The sequence below is a fragment of the Carassius carassius genome, chromosome 12, assembly GCF_963082965.1.
Source record: "Carassius carassius chromosome 12, fCarCar2.1, whole genome shotgun sequence".
Taxonomy (NCBI): domain Eukaryota; kingdom Metazoa; phylum Chordata; class Actinopteri; order Cypriniformes; family Cyprinidae; genus Carassius; species Carassius carassius.
In genome coordinates, this window is record NC_081766.1 from 12,694,670 (window position 1) to 12,710,323 (window position 15,654).

The 15,654-nt window shown below is 41.1% G+C and overlaps 1 protein-coding gene across 9 annotated transcripts in view; it reads right to left on the bottom strand.

Annotated features, from left to right (window-relative positions):
* LOC132154817 (E3 ubiquitin-protein ligase RNF220-like) overlaps window positions 1-15,654 on the bottom strand; it is a 125,632-nt gene that overhangs the window by 103,880 nt on the left and 6,098 nt on the right. For all 9 annotated transcript variants that reach the window (XM_059563502.1, XM_059563500.1, XM_059563496.1 and 6 more), the window contains exon 2: window positions 11,817-12,654. In XM_059563502.1, the coding sequence (XP_059419485.1) occupies window positions 11,817-12,465 (649 nt within the window). In that variant the 5' untranslated portion in view covers window positions 12,466-12,654. The remainder of the gene's footprint in view (window positions 1-11,816; window positions 12,655-15,654) is intronic.

The following is a 15,654-nucleotide window of genomic DNA, read 5'->3' on the forward strand; positions in this document are numbered from 1 at the left end:
CCGCTGCTGATGCAAACGGCCTTGCACTGTTATTATGAAGATTCAGCTGGAGTCGTAACAGTTTGGAACAGATTGCCTGAAAATCTACCAAGGGAAAAAAAACAAGAATAATAAAACTGGCTTTCTGGCGAGACAAAAAACAAATCTTGTATTTATTTGTGCATCATTCCGTGAAATACAAACACATCTGAGAAAACGAAGTGAAACATTCCTCTGTGTTCAACCCAGCTCGGCAAGCCATTGGTGGCAGGTTTGACGAAGCCTGACTGAACAAACCTGTCTCAAAAACAAGCCTCTTTTCTCTGGTGCTGCAAGTAAACCATTCACTCTCTTTCTCTCATTTTTTCTACCTACGTGTCTATCTGCCTTTGGCTATGTTCACATGGTCATTTATAAGCAGATGTGATTCTCAGATTGACCTACTTATACAGCAACTTTCAGAAGTAGCTTTAATACATTCTGTAAGATTCAATAAATTAAGTCCTTTTCTGTTTTTATATAATATCTGTTACCATACCAGTGAAACAGCTAACAGGTTATATAATAGAAATATGTCAAATCAAATTATTTAAATATATAAAAGGTATAACAACTAAAAAAAGATTAAAACACTATTAAAACATTTGTTCATTATTAAAACATAACAATCTAACATTTTCATAGACCACAATTAAAGCATTATCAAGATGAAATTTTATTTAAAATATATTTTATAAAAGAATATTTCATTTTATAAATGTAAAATCTATTTTTTTTTAGCCATGAGGACTTCAATATGCCACATTCAGTGAAAGACAGTGTCGCTTCAGTTTATAAACAATCTGCGTGGGAACATAAACATATAAAAGACTCTAAAACTGGAGTGAGATCGGTTTTCTACTGCTGTGTGAACGCAGCTGTCTTCTCTTTCCTCCCGTCTCTCTCTCTGTCTCTCTCTCTCTCTCTCTCTCAAGGCTTAGGCTCATGTACTGAAGGATAGACTCGTTCTGAGATGCGTAGGCCTTGCTCCCCCAATACTGTTTGTTTGCAAATGCTCGCTTTGTTTCCCTCCTCTCTGCTCCACAGATCTTTATATCTTGCTAGACACTGTGTGTATCACCAGTAAACAAAAGGTTAAAGGAGACATGCATGGAGGGCCAGCATGAGCCCTACTAAGCCCCACAAAGCAAACTGGACACACATGCAGACCCGAAAAAAGGACCAAAGTTGAAGCAAAAGGCCCCACATGAGGAGCAAACACGCTGTCATGTGTGTGCAAAAAATGGTCTCATATGGATCTACAAACAGGGAGCAGGAGGAGAGTCTGTGCTTTTTGATTATTTACAGTTGTTTGATGTCCCCACAAGAAGGACAGAAAGGAGACGTGTTTAACTTCTAGAAGAAAGCATCATGCTGTGTCCGAGCCATACGACCACTATCACTAAACCCCACTCAAGCTGCCGCTTGTTAGACAGAGCACTGGAAAAATCAATATATCTTTGAATGAAGGTCACAGGGGTGACTGCTTTGGGAAAAGTGACAGATTTGCTCTCTTTTGCTCTCTAAGCCAACCCCCCTCCTCCTCCGGACCCCATTCGTAGTCTCAACTGTTCCCTCCCTCTACCCCCATTTCCCCAGAGGTGTATGCTGTGCATTCTGCCGTGGGGATGTGGTATTAGACAGCCCATATCCAAATGGCACCCGCAGAGCCGCTCGAGCACAGGAGCCAGGGGCCAACATGACTACAGGATTACACAGCAGCAGGTGTGAATCACAGCTTAACTCACAAAAGCACACATATACACATACACACAAGAAGTGGGGGCTCGATAAAGAGGGAGTTCAGATTAGCCACTTTTAGGTGCCATTTTCAGTGGCGACAATTTTCAGCTCTGCAGTGCTCGTGCCTGCAGGCGCAAAGCCACCGAGCTGAAAATGGCTGACCAAAGGGGGTCAAATATGGGCTTTCATATGGGTGAAGTGGAGGGTGTCTCTGCTTAAGAAGATTTTTGCCCCCCCGGGAGGAGACGCGGTCAAAGAGCATCAGTGTTCTTTGATGTGTCACAAAAATAAACTCACTCTCGACTTGCAGAAAACACAGACAGGAAGAGCACTTGGTGCATGAGATCACTCGTAACCATTGTGTCTTTTCTGTCCAAGACTGTATCGCTCATACTGAGTGGACACAAAAATGAGCAAAGAACAGTAATAAAAAAACGAATGAATGAAACTGAGGATTGCATCAGACTTCTTAATGGCACAATCTCTCATTTTCTGTTGCAACTTTTTTTTTTGAGACTTTGATGATCTATCTGTAGTAACTACAAATACAAACTGTAGTAATTAATTAATTAACCTTTATATTTCTTTTAAATTCTTTTAACACATTCCTCTGACCTAGTCTAGTAATAGAAATTATTGAAGCTTTATTCCATTTGTACCAAAAATTAAGCTTCGATATGTGTACACTTATACAAGAAAATGCATTCATGTTCTGCATTTATTCATGTTTTATGTCTTTTAAATGTTTTAAGCATGTTTAAAAGATATACAATTATTTATTAAAAATTACTAATCAATATTTGTATGGAGCATGATCAAGAATATCAAGTTCAGAAAAGGCATCAAGTATGAACCTCATTTACTTAGTGGTCTTGACCCCCAACATGTGGGATAAGAAATCTTCCATGCATTTTTGTTATTATTATTATTCATTATTAAATAATCTTTTGTATTTAAAACTCTTAAAAATGTAATATATTTTGAGTGGTTTTGATTATTTTTTTAATAAAATAGGTTAAAAAACCTGAAGTACAAGGGTGCTAAACTGCTAACAACTCTGGTTCAGTGATAGTCTGAGATGCATACGGTTTAATTACAGCACCTTGCCTGCTGCCAGGATAATATGACCATGGATCCATGTTCACTAAATGAAAGGAAGAATAAAAAGGAAGAGTGAAAGAGAGACAGAGAAAGAGGGAGGGAATAGAGAAGAAGAAGATAGGCCCATTTGTAATGTATACTACAGGAGGCATTGATGATTGCAATTATCAAATAGCTGTTTTAAAAGGCCATTGATTGGTGTCATTAACTCAGTGAGTGTTTACTGATTGCTGCATTTCCACGATCACTCATGCTGGGCGCTCGTGCATCTGTTCTGATTAGCCCTGAAGAGGAGTGGGCCATCAAAGGATGGATATAAGCTCACACATGTCCAGCTGGCAATGAGTGTGCGGGCACACACAAATGAATAAATCACATATAAATTTCTTGCATGCGCACACACTGCCATAATTCTCAGAACACAGACACTGGCACACAAAATGCTGTGCATCTACTCAGGGCTACTATATTCAGTTATGTCAAAAGCCTTATTAGAACACAACTGAGAATGGCGGCGTAACCCATCATAATACAAGAGGGGGGGTGGAGTTCCTGAGTGCCTATTTTAACTGTTTTCTCCCAGGCTGCCTGGCTACCAGCCCACCCCCAAAACAGCCCTCTTTATTGGCATGTAAAAGTCCAGCTTCATGGGCCTAGACAAAACAGACCAGACTACCAACTGCAAGAGTGTTTCAGCTTCCTGACCGCCCCAAACACCGGCCATTTCACTAACCGCACACTGCCACGGCAACCAGCTGCCACAAGTGCTCTTATCAGTGGGCCGCCTCCCTGTCAACACAACAAACAAGCCCCTACTGCCACCAAACAACCACCCACAGAGAAAGAGAGAGGGATGAAAGTGAAAGTGTTATAGAGGGAGAAAACAGGTAAGACAAATGCTGTCCAAAAGTTAAAAAGAAAATGCAACCTTTGCAAACCTCTGTTCGTGCAATTTGGCGAATGGTAGAATGAACGATGATAGTTTCTAACAGATGTTAAATAGCCAGTTTTATTATCCATAATCTATTGTTAACTGAGATAGAATGAAATAAAGACAGACTGACGGACGGACGGACGGACGGACGGACGGACGGACGGACAGACAGACAGACACACAGAAACACAGACAGATAGATAGATAGATAGATAGATAGATAGATAGATAGATAGATAGATAGATAGATAGATAGATAGATAGATAGATAGATAGATAGATAGATAGATAGATAGATAGATAGAGTGTGCAGTGAGGCAGCATCTGTTCTAAGTTACAGATACCAAAGAAAATAAGAGGAAATAGGAATGAAACTCAGGGGGACCAAATGGACAATGTGACCACGAAACAAAAGACATACATTTGTTTCATAATTTCTTCTCACCCCCTCACACAACTCTTTCGTCCCCGACCACGTCTTTCAAAATAAAAACCCCCTTCCACATGTCACTTCAAAAATAACAATGCGGTCACACCTGAGAGGGGGCGAAAGATCTCTCACTCTCACTTTCTCCAGCACAGCTGTACAGTAGCTTAACACGGCCTCTGAAATGTAACCGCAGCGACAGACACGTTAGTCGACAGAGTCAAACGGCACACAGACAATCAGGCGCAGTGACAGGCATTGAATTTAAATATGAGCTAGCTGCTGCGAGAGGATGCACAATTAGAATGCAGGATTGGATCAATAGGCGTGCTGACAGATGGATTACCAAGGTAAATAGATGATACATGCTGCTAAATAATTAATCAGGCCCATACGAGCGCCTGGACAGAGAGTGACAGGAATAAGGTACAAAATGGCAACACTTTCTAATGTGTGTGGGCTATTGGCATTCTGGAAGACCGTGTTTGTCTCCATGCAGATTCTCCTGAGCCGCCTTTCCGCCTCAGGTCTCACCGACCGGTAATGAGCAATGATAACACACACTCTGCCCTCACAGAAGCAATAAAGCAGAGCTGGAAGCTTTGTTAGCACCCGAAAACAAGCTACAAACTCCTACAGGTATAAAGGCTTATGGTGCGCCTCTAGCTAATGCTAATGTTCAGAAGAAAGCTGAGCTTACATTAAAGACATTTCTCATGCAAGATGTCGCTTTGGATGCTGTTGTTTTAATCCGCGACAGTTGCCTGAATCTCCCGGAAAGCCCGCCAACTCATCCCGCTCAGTAATCACTTGTGTTCAATAATTCACATTTAAGGGATGCAATAAATATATATAATATGTGTTCTTTTAGCCAAGCCAGCTTTTTTGAAACAAGTCTGTCACAGAAGACTGCACCCCGCATGAAGAGAAGATTAGATTTCTGGGGGAAACAGTGAGGAGGGGTGAAGGAAGAGAGGGAGAAGGATAAAGAGCTGGTGGTTGTGAAGGGGCGAGCGGGCTGGCTGGCTGCGGTGGGTCTGCTGTGCTCTAGGTGGTGAACCTGTTAGTGAGAGTGAAGTTTCATCCCCTACCTTTTTAATGCACATCTGCATTAGTCCAGGATGGGGAGGAGGGGAGTGATCTAAAGCCTGATCTAAAGGCTGTTCCTGGTTGCCGGTGGCCCGGAACTAAACTCATGGTTGACGGACAGCCCACTGTGGTATCATGACCGGCTCCCTGACCCTGGGTGCATGAGCAGAATGGATATTACAGTTTTTCTCAGTCACTTTGGTACATTTCTCAGATCAGAATTGAAATTCTCAAAACTACCTGTTCAATTCTCACATCATTGTGTCACTTGTGTAACTGGGAATTCTATCCAGTCTCTTTCAATCAATATCCCACATACAGTAATGTGTAAATTTCTACTTTTGAAATGGATATATGGCATACATAAGCATATGGCATACTGTTCAATACAGTAACTGTCATCCAAAATGTTGCCATAGTTTACATCATAACATCCCTCTAGAGTACACTGTTATATTGACAACATGACTAAGCAATTTGACTGTCTTATCCGTAAACTATGACACAAGGACTTGTCATTCGATGGCACTGACATGTTCATTGACACTGATATTTATTTTTGAGCGATTAACTAAGGATTTTGAGCAGGAGACTGGCTTTTGCAGGTAATCCATGGTGTTTTGCTATTTGTACGAGTTGTTTTGAGAAATGCACTTACTGTTTTGCAAATTGTGAGTTTGATTTGAGAAATGTACCAAAGCGACTGAGAAAAACTGTAATGCCAGCTGTGCGGTTCTACAGGACTCAGCGGACTGTTTTCGGCTTGCTTTTATAGCAAAGTGTGACATCACCACAAGGCCCACATCCAGGCCATGGGAACAAGCCTGACCTAAATCCGGGGTGCATGTGTATGCTTGACAGAACCCCCATACAGCTGCGTGTACACATCTGCCAAGAGCTTGAATCTAAGAATGGAAATCATTTAGGTCACAATGCATAATGTTAGTCTTTTAAACCACAAATAAATCAAAATAATATGCAATTTTTATACCAAACAAATGTGTTTGTAAGCCACTGTATATTCATGGGCATTGCGCTGAGGAGTAAAACCGTCACGTCCAACATCAGTTCACTCATTCACTCTGATACCAGCTGTTTGTCTGCAGAGTATGCAAGCTTTCTACTCATTTCCCCAGTTCATTTCCCTAACAGTGGCTCCAGCAGCCCGCACACACCAGGCTGTGTCCATTTCTAGTGGGCCTGCCAACAAAGCTCAGGCAGGAAGCGTTAATCCTTGATCTGCATCATGCTGCAACAATGGCTCGGCCCCACACTCCCTCACACTGCACAGAGCGGTCCAGGCATGGCCTGCTGCACTGACACCTGCTGTCTTTTGCCAAGAGTGATCAGAAGAGAGAGCAAAATGGATCACACTCTTTGCTCTTCTGATCTGCAATAAAGTAATTCTCATCACTCTCAAATGCCAAAAAAGAGATGAAACCTTAATCCCCTAAGGTTGGTTGCAAACAAATGTTTGCTATAAACACGTCCAGTTTTATTGCTCTGTTAAGCAATTGTGAAGATACAAAGAGACAGAAAGCTAGAATCCTAGACAGACAGAGACAGACAGACAGACAGACAGACAGACAGATAGATAGATAGATAGATAGATAGATAGATAGATAGATAGATAGATAGATAGATAGATAGATAGATAGATAGACAGACAGACAGACAGACAGACAGACAGACAGACAGACAGACAGACAGACAGACAGACAGATAGATAGATAGATAGATAGATAGATAGATAGATAGATAGATAGATAGATAGATAGATAGATAGATAGATAGATAGATAGATAGATAGATAGATAGATAGATGAGAAAGAGAGAGGGAGAAGCTGGAAGGGAGGGAGAAATGTATGAAGGGTGGAGGGGGCACTGACAGGGAGGCAATATGAGAGAACAAGCCTTTTAACATCTGGGTAAGCACAGACAAGCAGCCGCTCTGCAGCCTAATTATTAGAACACTCTTACTTAACTTAACCTCGTCACTAGACCGTGACAGAGAGAGGGAGGGAGCAGGAACTAGAGCAGGAGGACAGATGAGGGAGGGAGAGACAGAAGGAGGGGGATTTTTGCTGGGATGACAATGTTGATCTCCTTAACTATTCCCCTGCCGGAGAAGAGCGACGAGCGAGAGTGTTGGCTTGAGGAAAAAGAAACCTTAAAATGTTTCTCTTCAACTCCATCTATTTTTTATTGTTCGATAATAGCAGATTTCCTTTATTATGATGTATCCTGGTGCATTTGCCACTTCTGCTGCAACTGTTTCCTAAAGTTTTCAATACACCCAAAGGAAAAACACACACAAACATGTCACTGACATCTGCTCTGAAAAAAAAGGTAAAAAAACAAAAACTGTGTGTTTTAACAGCTGTCAGCGCACACTGCTCTTCAGAGCTTTTGAAAGGGAAAATACGGCTGAATAACTATACACTCTGACAGATCTGTGCAGCCCAATCGAAAAACATGAAAACAAGAATCAATCACACAGAGTAGAGAGGGAGGAGAAAGAGAGAGCAGGAGAATGAAAAAGAGACAGAGAAAAAGCACCGGCAAATAATTAAAGGCTCAAACCCAGAGGCTGACTGGCAACTACAAAGCCAGAGAGTGACAGGGAGGCGCAATGCAAAAATAACCATGCTTGCTAACACAATGCATCTCGGCTGGCCTCGTGTAAATTAGAGGACGAGTCCCCGCCAGGTTTGCAACTGTAAAAATATATCCTCATGACTGATGCCCTGACGTGTTTGGGGAGGATACGAGAGAATATTTTAACATGTGTTGATGTGTGCTATAATCTGTGCTATATATATCGACCCGAGCTGAAATCATTTGAAGTTCAGAACAAATGAGTGGAAGCTCCACAGGGAAGGACGGGCGATCGGTGGCCCTGCTATAAGACCAGCTAGCTGCTGGGGTGGTGGGGGTTAAGCACGGAGATGCCAGTCACCGGGTTCCCTGTAAATCAGCGGGGATTTATGGAGACAGGCCCACACGGCTCACGGAATGGTCACATCAGGAAGGAAGCCTGTGTGGCTGCGCTCTGTTGTCTTAAGGATTTTTTCCCTTTTATTTTAGCTGCTCAGGAAGGCAGCTGCAGTCTGCGTTTCAGCTCACAACGCTGCTGATTGTTCATCCCCTGCCTTTTATTATTTTTTATCTTTCTTTCATCTCGCTCTTTCTCATTCTTTGTCTTCTCTCCTTCTAAGACTACATCTCATGTCTTATTTTTTTCTGTAGGTCATACTGAGTATGGAACCAGGTTACACTATAGCAGTCTCTGTTTTTCACACACACACACACACACACACACTTTCCCTCTGGATGTGAAGCTGGGATAGCTGTCCTGGGTCAGGTTCACTGCTCGGCTCTGCTGTGCTAATGTGTGCAGGGAGAAGGCAAACAAACATGCTCCAGATGTAACACATTCACACTGGGAAATGAACACACACACACACACACACACACACACATCAAATACTACAGACAAAATTCCACGGTGACCATAATTTCTAGTAACATAGTTAGTCATACTACTCTAAATTCATACTACTGAATTATAATAATAATGATCGCATTAATATTAGACTATAATATTGGACTATAATATTTCTAATATTTTTTTTTCATAGCTTTGATATATTTATAAAATATAATCAAATCTGAAGTAAATAATAAAATGAACCAAAAAATACATACAAAAACATTTTCAATTATAAATGTTATAAATATAAAATCTAATACATTAAATAATTTAAAAATATTCTATAAATATGCTATATATACACAAAACAGGTAACAAGATTTGATTTAAATTGGTTAAAAATATGGTTAAAAAAATAGTTTTTGTAAGGGACATATTCTATTCACACATTGATCTCGTTTCCATTCAAAAATAATGAAAACATCATGCTGTGAAGCTCTAGATGTGACATGTAACTCTTGTGAGGGGTGAGACTATCTGCAGGAATTGTCATCATAGGACTGTATCTTGCCAAGCTTTCCTGCTCACTAGCGTAGAGGCTGAGAATCGCACTGGTTGCAATACAGTGCAGATTTGGGGCTTAATGCCCAGAGAGAGGATAGGGCTCCTGAAGTGACAGCCAGTAGCACAGTAACCAGTCAAGGGGAACCCAATTTAAGGCTCTTCTACAACACTGCTGGAAATTCAATTGCATTAGAGCCCTTGGTGGGCCTAAGGTTTAATCTAATTAGATTCAGCTTCAAAAGAGAGGAGGAGAAGGAGAGAGGCACAGAGTGAGAAGGCAAAACTATCTCCCACTCTCCAAATCATTGTATTTTAAAACTCTATCTCTCTGTGTTTTTTCTCTACAGAGAGAAGGCTGCGGCTTTCCTATCCCTTCCGCTAACCTAATCCCCTCTCATTTCAGCAAGAGAAGCCGCTGCTCTTATCTGATAGTATGAATGTCAGATTAGAGTCCATTGAGGGACTTGGATTATACCTGGATTGGCCCTCGAGAGCCGCTATCTGTGCTTAATCTGAGTTGAGGGTGAAGGTGTTATAATTCCTCTAGCCGACCGGACCGGCACTGTATCGCTGCTTCCTGTGCTGCTGCCGGTTTAAAAGCATTATGGTGGATGTCTTAAAGAGCGCTCTCAAACGAGACCCCCTCAGAGGAGAAATTCTAGATGAGATACTGGACACAGTTTCCTCTAGTCTGTCTCTCTTCCTTCCTCAAACTCCTGCCTTCCTCTCTCGTTTCTTGTTGGGTGTCATTCACCTCCCAGCCTGCATGCTGCTGTTTTCATCGGATCAGTCTCAGCTCGCCGCCCTTGTCTCTCATCTGTTCGATCTAGGGTGCTTCCATCTCTTCCTCTCTTTCTGTATCCCTATCTCATTCTTTACCCTGCTGCTGAGCCTCCCTGTTGAACTATAACTCTCCAGAAAAAGAGCGAATTTGAAAACAAAAAATCTAAAAATTTCTGAATTTGAGTGTCAGTGCACACAAAAAGGTGATTACAAATGCTATAAAGGACAGTTCTTCTGAAAGAGAGAGGAATTAAAAAAGAGAGCTTGGCAGAGAGAGGCATAAACCAATAAATAGACAAGAAAGCTGGGTAAAATAAACAGGAAAAAAGGTCCCATTTAAAGTATTACATTAACAAGATAATGGATTAACTAACTTGAACTAACAATGAGCCATATATTGTTTTACAGCATTTATTAATATTTGCTAATGTTAGTTAATAAAGAAAAAAAATGTAATTTATGTTGGTTTGTAGTGCATTAACTTATGTCAATCAATTAATCTTTTGATATTAAACATGTATTAGTTAATGTCACATCAAGTAAAATTAATAAATGCTGCTGAAGAATTGCTCATTTTTCAGTTCAAGTCAATTAATTTAGTTAACTATTATTTAAAGAAAACGGAACCTTAAAGTGTTACCAGAAAACAGAGACATTATGTATACATTATGAATTCATTTACATTCATGTGTATGTCTCATTTCATAGCAATTGTCTTCCTCTCAACCTCTTAAATCAGATTTATTTGGAAAAAACATCTTGAGAATGAAAGTGGTTAAGAAATAGTTTATAGAACTCTCTCTCTCTCTCTCTCTGTTTGTGTGTGTGTGTGTGTGTGTGTGTGTGTGTGTGTGTGTGTGTGTGTGTGTGTGTGTGTGTGTGTGTGTGTGTGTGTGTGTGTGTGTGTGTGTGTGCGTGCGCGTGCGTGCGTGCGTGCTGTGTGTGTGTGTTTTCACTGGGACTCCTAATGTATTTGAGAAAGAGTGGTCAGGTTGGATTCCCACAGTAATACCACTGGACTTCCGCTCTGCAGAGGTCTTATAAATCTGTGCACACATTTCAAATTTCCACACCTCCAAAACGCACACATACACACTCATACACACACTCTCTCACCCAAGAGAAACCTCCATTTCATTTAAGAGTGTTATCTGTGGAATGTATCTGCTCTGTAAGACCGGTAGGACACACTCTCTAAACATTCCCAAGCAGTTTGACTTGTGAAGTGGGACACACTTTCTACATTATGGGGATAACATATCACAACAAGAAATGTATAAGTTAAACATGTGTGTGTGTGTGTGTGTGTGTGTGTGTGTGTGTGTGTGTGTGTGTGTGTGTGTGTGTGTGTGTGTGTGTTTAATTAGTTTAATTAGTTTTCTTTATTCTTTTATTTTTAATTCCAACTGTTTTTTTAATCAGTTCATTATTTTAAATGTTTTTCTAAAATCACTCTAAACAAACAAGTCTAACCTAAAAGATGTTTTAGGTCCATTTGAGTGTAGCTAGCTTATGTAAAAAGAGACAGCAAAACAAACAATATGTACAAGACAACAAAGGTTATCAAACAAATTTGTGGGACCTTATTGCTAAACAACCAAAAATATCCATTTTGGGATCTAAAGGTAGTGGCAGACTCTTAAGTATCAGAGTTATTTGTACAGATATAACACAGTTAGCGGACATTAATAGCGCACTTAATTAAAAAAAACACGTGTACTCACAGCGCTCAATGCGATCCTCTGGACTGGACGAGGTTTCTCGGTCCGACAGCAGGCCTGACACTGCGAAGATCTTCTTCCCCACATCTTCCACGGCTTTGTGAGCGTTAGGCGAGCTGGAAGGGATCTGAGCACCGCCAAAGTCATACTCTTTTCCTTCTGCGTCCGAGTAGCGCAGGTGTGGGGAGGCCTCGGCCTCCAGGCAGCCCTTTAGCCGCTTGGCTGGGGTAAAGGCGGACTGGTATCCACCTCCCGCTCCATCACGGTCCTCCAGAGGAGAAGCGAATGGCCGGAAGGCCCCAACACCACTGTGGTTAAGCATGCTAATGGGGGAGCAGTCCAGATTTGGAGGGGCAAACTGATGATGGAGGTGTAGGAGGGAAGGAGGGAAGTCCCTATTGGGGAAGCCTGGTGGTACGGCGCCCTGCCGGTGGTACATGGAGGCGAACGTGTAGGAACCGTTGTTGAAGGGAAGGTGAACATCCTTCTCCAAAGAAACTGGCACGCCGAACGGGCGAGGCTGCTGGCAGGAAATGGAGGCATCGCGGCTGGCCTCCGCCGTTGATGCTAGGACCATTAGCGCTGGGGATGCTAATGGGTTGGGCAGGTAGGAGGAGCTCTCCATTTTGAAAGCTGCCCGGTGCAAGTCCATTTTGGAGACTGGGCTGGGGTTGGGAAGAGGCGGGGTAAGGGGCGAGAGCAGAGGGTTGTGGGGGAGGGGTGGAGAGAAGAGAGACAGGGGAAACGGTATGGGCAGAATGGTGCAAACTTTTACGCTGTCGACACTCTGGCAGAATCAGGGGTCACTCTCACTGGCAGCTCATCCTCGATGGTCTTCCACCTGAAGAAAGTTGAACAGAATAGGAGTTAAACCACTTAAAAACACTCTGAAACTCTTGCCTACTTTTCCCTTTCCGAAATAGAAAGTTTCTCCCATAAATCTGAGGTTCTGATCACATTTAAGCCTCTTACTTCATCTCCCTGTCTGCAGAGCAGAACGGCATCTGAGACAGATAAGAGCCATGTCCTGATCAGATAAGAGCGCGGCCCTGCTCATATGAACACCCTGCTCCTCTGCCTCCGATGGGATTCTCATACTGATATCATATCAGCCTGCCATCTGCACAGGAAATTTGACTGAATGAATAAATTAGCTGCACTTCACCCCATGACCTCTGCTGCAGTTAGCCAAAGAGCCCAAGAAGAAGCCCTGGAGGATAACATTCAGTGATTGGCAAAAGTGTGAGTGAGTTTAATGAAAAGCGTTTTAGCAAATCTGTCTATTTGTGCGCTTGTGTGTCTGTCCGTCATCACCAATCTTTTGAGGTTGACCCGAAAGTGATCTATTACAAGTTAAATGGACATTTAACGTATATAAAATTCAGAAATAATTGTACTGCTCAAACTGCTCACTCAAATACAATTCAAAATTACTCTGTTCAACAATTCTTTATTTTTTTTATCATCAACCATTATTAAAAACGGTCAAAAAGGGTAAAAATATATTTTTTATTTTGATTAACATTACTTCTTTGAGGAGATAAAAGTGAAATACACTACTCTTCAAAAAAAAAAATTGGTTTATAAATTAATAATTTTATTTAACAAGTATGCATTAGTCTAAATAAAACTGACATCAAAGTCATTTATTATGTTGCAAAATATTTATATTTCAGATAAATGCTGTTATTTTGAACTTTCTATTCATCAAAAAAAGTCCTGGACAAAACTTGCACAGAAGTAAATAAGTCATATTTTTAAGTAATATTAAATTAAACACAATATTTTATGTTTCTGCAATAATATTTCACAATATTTCTAATGTTATTGTATTTTTGATTAAATAAATGCAGCCTTAGTGAGCATAAGAATTTTCTTAAAAAAAAAAAAAACAACTTACCAACCCCAAACTTTTAAATGGTAATGAATGCTGTGAGATGTCACATGTATGTACAGAAAACAGAATTTAATCTGTGCATCTGGAGAACAGGCCTTCTTATTCAGAGTAATTCAAATAGATGAGCCTTTAGACTTGTGTCACGGCGAGGCCATTTCAAATGCCACATAGAATATCAGGCTGCATCAAAGAAACTCCTGGGGAATTTATTAGAGCATTTTTACAGATATCAGCTGTCCAGAACACTCATTCGAATCAATTTTAAAACTCGATCTACACACACACTTTGCGGGCCCAGTAAAAAGAGATTTACATTATAACATACATGGCAGGGGAATGTGTGCCGTTTCCTGTCTGTAGAAAATGGGTTACACTACACCACTTGATGCTGGCGAGACGTGCCGTCTTCTCACTCGGCCTAGCTGGGAAAATAGCACCTTGAAAATGCACCAATATCGAAAGCTCTTTTTTATCCACTCTCACACTCATCAGGGCCTCGTCGCTGTATCGAATCTCTCCCCTTGGATAACCTCTAAAAAATGAGTGCGGGTGGGTGTTGATAGCAAGGTAATACAGTGATAAGTACCTGGATATTTCAATTTTATTATCATTACCATCAGCGCAGTCAGGCAGTGTGAAACTGACAATCCAATAAAAGGACACAGGATATCCCCCAATGGCGCACCAGAGAGAGAGAAAGAGGGGGCATAAACTTGGATGTGTGTTGTACAGATGTGCTAATCATTTCTGTGGCTGCGGCTGGTCTGCCTGGTGCCCCAGCTACACACACGCACAAAAGCATGCACCAACTGAGAGCCCAGTGTCCCAGAGCAACCAAAGAGAGCAGTGAGTCAGCCTGACACACACTGACACGCCAAAGAGTGTGTGTGAACGAGAAACAGAGACTGTGCAATGTCCACCATTACTCTTGTCACGCTTCTTTCCTTCCGTCTATCAATCTTTGCAAGCAAAATCAAAGATTCAAGAAACCATCTTAAATGAGGCAAAATAAAATCCATTTTAAATTGTTCAAAATAGAAATTCATCTCTGTATTGCAAGAATTAAAAAAAAAATGATTTGAATGACAAAGTACAAAAGCTGGGGTTGACATAAAATAACAACATAGACTAAATAAATAAAAAAGTAAAAATAAATACATGTTATTAAATTTTAATTTAATAATAATTATAGTTAATTCCCCTAGAAATGTACATTTAAATTTCATTATGCTATATTTGTCACAAGTTAAAAATTGTTATTGATTATCCAGGAATAAAATAAATCTGTCACTTAATAGTTGCAGTGATCCAGCATAAATCTGGCATTGCATTTCCTTTTCAAATTACATAGTTATGATATTGCAGTGTCAATTGCCGTGATGAGCTGTGTCTCCCTCAGAAAGTTAGTGATGTAAGGAAACAGAAAGGGTACAACAAAGACAAATAAGAAGTTGTCAACAACACATTTCCTCAGCACAGCTCTGGGGAGCAGTGCAAATGAATCCAATTCCATCGAAAACAAACAACTGTCAAATCTGACTGCAGGGAGAAAATGCAAAAGTTTCGGCGGAGGGTGTCGCTCAAACCGCAGCTCCTGCTCCTCTGCCTGTCTGTCAGTATATTTAGAGATTGTCGACAACCGTGAAAGTGCCACTCTAACATTTTATTACAGGACAGGGCAGACACTGTCATTCAATACCCTCAGAAAACACACACATTCAAACCCACACATCTCCAACTGTCTGAGCAAGACACCATGTGAGGAGACAAAAACGGCAGCAGTTACAAGAATGCAGACGAGGAAAGGATTTCAAGCTAATGCTGCTCCAAATTAAGCCATGCCAACCATTTCTCACACTTTTTAAACTTTCACTGAAAAGCTTCCAGCGGTGTCAAAAAATATGATGTGGTGTGAAGGCTGTTATGTGTGCAGTTGCTAAAATG